At 43.6% G+C, this 5,338-nt stretch overlaps 1 protein-coding gene across 4 annotated transcripts in view; it reads right to left on the bottom strand.

The window, feature by feature from the left end:
• Positions 1 to 5,338, bottom strand: part of bahcc1b (BAH domain and coiled-coil containing 1b) — a 61,188-nt gene that overhangs the window by 29,689 nt on the left and 26,161 nt on the right. For all 4 annotated transcript variants that reach the window (XM_013913491.1, XM_013913493.1, XM_013913488.1 and 1 more), the window contains one exon: positions 804 to 962. In XM_013913491.1, the coding sequence (XP_013768945.1) occupies positions 804 to 962 (159 nt within the window). The remainder of the gene's footprint in view (positions 1 to 803; positions 963 to 5,338) is intronic.

The raw sequence follows: 5,338 nt of genomic DNA, 5'->3' as shown, positions 1-5,338 counted from the left end.
CACACACACACACACACACACACACACACACACACACACACACACACACACACAGGAACAGCATGCATACACATACCTGAAAGGGACAGATAACTAAGTCAAGCTCAGTCTTTCACCACAAACGGTTAACAGTCGAAAAGAGGACATGATGCGTGTGGATGCGCACATTTTGTGTGTGTGTGTCTGATCAGGAAGGGGGCCGTTGGAGGTCGGTTAGCCCAGAAGGGGCCCTGAGGGTGGGGCTGCGGTCAGAAGGGGGAGGGGTTGTGGAAAGGGAGAGGATGCTGGAAATGGGGGTGAGTTTCAGTGTGTGATTATGTGTGTTTACCGGGGGTGGGGTCACCCTCCTAAAAGAGAGGAGGGGTGAAAGCCTGAAGAATTTTATTAAATAATTTCTGATTGTAACGTTATTTTTACGCTGTGTTGAGGTTTGAGCGTGCATGTGAGGCCTGTTTTCTGGGTTGGGGCCAGAGAGAAGGGAAATATTTTGGTTGCTCATCAGTTTTTGACACGGTGCTTGAACATGGTGAACTAGAAAGCAGCCACAAACACAAAACCGCATGCTTGCTATCAAACAGAACAAGAAGTGTGTGTGTGTGTGTTTCCATAAGTAGCATCATCTAAGGCATCACTGCTGCACGTGTTTGGCCTTGGCTCAGTGTTGGTTAAACCACTTAATGGCTCCATCTCAATCTAATCCCAAACCAAGACCCTGGATTAACCAGAGACCCAAGCTCTCTGCGCTGCTTCCTGTGTGTGCATGTGCGTGTGTGTGTGTGTGTGTGTGTGTGTGTGAAACTTACCTTCATGCGAATGTGGGTACCAGATAGGGGAAGCGCTTGAATGGGGTCCAGACCTGTAGGAGGGGGAAGAAGGGGAGGCAGCAGGTCCTGAGGGGTGAGTGGGGTGGGAGGACGGGGACCCGAGGCTGCTAGCCAGGAATGAACCCATGAAGGAGGCACCTGAGGGACACAGAGAGGGCCTGGAGGTTAGAGAAATGATAGGGGAATAAATGGGGGAAGGGGAGTCATGGGGACTCTGCTATGGTGCCAATGAGCACACGCGACTGTAAATCACTTGAGAACGCCTTTGATTTTACCTTGTGCCAAGAAAGAGATGTAGTTTGTTGCAGACATATTAATATCACTGACTACTGCTGAGAAAAATAATAATAACACTCATTTTTGACCTGCCCAGGAGAAATTAATCCCCTCAGGCTACATTCGCACTGCAGATGGAAGTCCTCCAATTTTGATTATTTTTTCCTCTTACCATGTGACACACAGATCTTTTTTTTTTTTCTTTAAAACTACAATCACTAAAAACCTTCAGGAATTCCATTTTGATCTTCATGGGTATAGAATGGGGGTCTCAGGCATGAATGTGACATTAAACTATTTTTTTTAATCAAAGATGATACCTTTAACCTTAGATGATTTTCATTACTTTGATGCCAGGTCTTAGCCAGAATTAGCATCAAATGACAAACCGAGACAGCTGAACTACTCGGGCCACCGGGAGGCAATTTTAGCTGTTATTCTTCAAATAGCTATCATGTAGCAGAGTGAAAGACGAGATATAAAATAAAAGATTGCAAGGTTGAAGTGGTGTTGTGCCTAATTCCCACTGGTGGAGAGAATTTTTAAAAAGCGTTAACGCCTAACACAAGTGACTGTGAAGCCCAAAGTGCTAAATATATACATTTAATTACAACACGAACACAAACATACATGCTAAAGTCTCTACAAAATATGCAAATAAAGGCACCACAATAACCATGGCTTGTAGTGCGGTCTGACTTCTTATCTCACCACGTATGATTGGGGTAAAATAATCACACAACTGTGTGAATGTATTAATTTATTTACGCCTGTTCCTATTATGCCAAAGCTTTTTTTTGGTGTAGATGTGCATCACGTGGTCAACATAGAAGATGTGGTAATGTAGCGTTTCCACTGGTTGTTCCTGTGTGAATCAGAACCATAGGCTGCAAATAGAAAGTGGACATAGCCGCTGGTGAGTGAAGTACAGTGAGAAATATTGACGCATTCTCTTGTTCTTCTGAGATCAGATCTGACAAACGAGGTGGGATGCGACTGAGAAACCAAAGGACGTTGCACGTTCATTGCATAAAGACAGGTCAAGCATAAGACAGCCACCCTAAAGCACATGCTGCTTTGTCCTCCTTTCTGACTCTAAGAGGGGACATAATTTACAAACCGCACATTGCGTTGTATTCAGTAAAACTTAAAACTAGCAACCAAGATCATAAACTCATCCACAAAGTGTGTACTAAGTTAAGAGATCACGTGAGCAGCAAATTCATATTCTCATGAACTTCTATACAGTCAACTCCTGGTGGCCATTAGAAGCAAGCTAGTTTGAGGCACTTAGGTTAGCTTGTAGCTTAGCTTAAACTTTTAGCTAAGCTACATTCACCACTTGTGATCAGAACAAGCACCATTCAAGTACAAACATGAACGAGAATTTTAAGATATAACATTTAAAAAAAACTGGTTAGCTGACTCGAATCATCGTGAGGTGGTGTTATATGTGCTAGCATAAACAAATTAACCTCGCAATTACCTGAGCCTTCCCCTGTTGAATAGCTGCCTACAAGCTAAGGCATAATTCCATCTTTGCCACGTGTGTGCACTGCTGACGTAACGTGAGAATCCCGTTATCATGTACTGAGCTGTAAGTCGACGGTTGGCAACGAGTCCAGCATAGAATCAGTGTTAAAGGGATAAAGTGGCGGGATAGAAGTCATTAGGTAGTTACAAGTAAAACACCGGTTTGCAAAAACTGCTGAAATGACATGTCGCCGACTCACTGCAACTCCTCGCAGAAAAATCGAACAAAGATGCAAATCCAACTTCCCAAGAGATTCCTAAACTCAAGTTTCCTACACTAGTAAAAGAATCAACAAGAGACAAACCAGAGGTACAGTATTTATAGAACTCGATCTCATGTCTTAGCACGAGTCTGCTCTTGCGGTCACATATTTGGTCGGCTGGGCCTGCTCTGCACCTTCAAAAGATTTGATCATTCATAAACCATCACACGGGGTCACAACCAAGTTCAGCTCTTGCACGGAACTGAGTGCAAGTCTAATCTCATGCTGTAACAGTTTCGGCAAACTGAGCAAGAAGACTCAGTTCAGTTTGGCTCATCAGCATGCTCTCATTTAGTGGAACAAACTGAACAGTTGTAGGGGAAGGAGGAAACAAATCCACAGGGAATCAGGTAATTAGTCACGGGATTGAGAGAGAGAGAAAAAGAGAGGGCGAGAGAGAGGTGGTGGGTTGGGTCGTTACTCATAAACGCTGCGTCGCATCAGAGGCAATTACCACAACCACAACAGTCCACATCTGAGTCACACACACACACACACACACAGGAACACACGCGTACAGTACCTTCACCTCAACGACGTCCCGATGCCCTAACAACCACAACCACAAGTGCCTTTAGCTGTCTGCCAATCTGTCTCTGACACACACACACATATGCAAGAGGGAGGGTATTGGGATAAGTCAAGAGCAAGATGGGGTAGCAGCGAGTATTAAAAGACAAATCTGTGTGTGTGTGTGTGTGTGTGTGTGTGTGTGTGTGTGTGTGTGTGTGTGTGTGTGTGTCTATTTATACAGCTGGATCCCAAGCATCAGAACACACACGCACACACACACAGTGATCAAGACAAACACACACACAAGCCAGAATATTTAAAAGTCGAAATCTTTCCATCTTTTGCTTTTGATATCCGCAGCCTCTGTAGTCATAATAAATTTGTAGGAAACGAAAAAGACACTCGAGACTTTCATTTTCCATCTTCCCCTATTCTCTTCCCCCCTCCTCTCGCGCACGCTCTCCTCTCTCACAGCAGATCGTTGCAGTGTTTTCTTTTTCTCCCCCCCCCACCCCTCCTCCCTCCAAATCCTCTCTTGTACAAATGTAGATCAGCGGCCTTTTCAGCCAGTCATAATAAAACACAGCTCGTGTAAGGCTGCTCTCAAGGCCCCTGGCAATGCAGACTCTCGCACAAACGTATACTGACACTGACACGTAAAATACACACTGATGCACACATAACGCTACCTGTATCAAGTCTAGTGCAACAGACGATAGAAAAGAAAGACAACTTTCACATGAGCAATGGGGTTTTTAAAAAGAAACACAAATCTTGGCCACAAAATAAAATTGCATTGAATGAAAAAGAAGCTTAGGCGACTATTTCAAATAGTAGTGCTGTGATTTAAGCTTAGCAATGTAAATACTTTGCATTCCTTCCTGACTTTCTTCCCACAGCTGTTCTTTAATGTCTAACCCCTATCAGATCTCTGCCCTTCCCCCATCTCTCCATCTTTTTTCCATTTACTCATTACTTTCATTTTTCTCGTCTTTTCCCCCCTTTTTCCCTTTTCCTGTCACCTGACTCCTGACCCTCTCTGTCTGTTTTCTGTTGGTTGAGTTGAGGAGAAAATCATATTTGCCCACTCTGTCTCTCTGGCCTGCTGATATGGAAAATCATCTCAGAGGCCAGCCACTAACATAAACCTCATTTCTGTCCCTGTTTTTCTTTTCTCCTCCCCTTCTTCCTCTCCTCCTGGCCTGCGTTTCCGCCTTTGTTTTATCCTGATCCACACATTCCCTTTCCATCTGTCACCGCTGCATCCACTTGGAGTTTCCCTTTTTTTCTCAGCAGAAACACCAATAGACAAATGCAAATATGCTGAATTAGCCTCAGCCGATGAAGGAGCGTAGACGCTACTCATCAGTGCTTTTAATCTTCTGATCAGCTGCAAATATCCATTTATTCAAATATTCATTGTGACCCCCAGTGATACTAGGATTGTATACCACCTATCTCTGTGTTTGCATGTGTTATTTGCCACATATAGAAGTTCCCAACCAAGTAGATAGCTACATGAAGTCTCCATGGCAGTAATTAAAGTAGAAAACATATTCGTATCCCTCCCATTTTTTTCCGAGTTGGCATTGTAACTTGGAAAAGTGTATAAACACACAGCCAGCGAATCCTCCGATGTTGACAATCCAAAGTAATAAAAATCAGCTTCGATTCACAGTAATACAGGCAGCTGTACTTACAGTGAGCAAAATCTGCTTTAGTTTATTCATGATTGACTGTAATGTGATTTGCTGAGGGGAAAATCCACTCAAAAACACTTAAACACTGTTTTAGAAAAAAAGGGGCTGGATATGTGCCTTACTCTTCTGGGCAGGTTTTTGTGGCTTGGCATATTTCTGGTATTCTCGTGGATAACATGGGGCCCAAAAAATTAAATTACACACACACACACACACACACACACACACA

The sequence above is a fragment of the Pundamilia nyererei genome, unplaced genomic scaffold (assembly GCF_000239375.1).
Source record: "Pundamilia nyererei isolate P.nyererei 1_Seehausen unplaced genomic scaffold, PunNye1.0 scaffold00005, whole genome shotgun sequence".
In the NCBI taxonomy this organism is placed as follows: domain Eukaryota; kingdom Metazoa; phylum Chordata; class Actinopteri; order Cichliformes; family Cichlidae; genus Pundamilia; species Pundamilia nyererei.
Note: the sequence above shows the minus strand (reverse complement) of the source record. Positions and strands in the feature narration are given on the sequence as shown.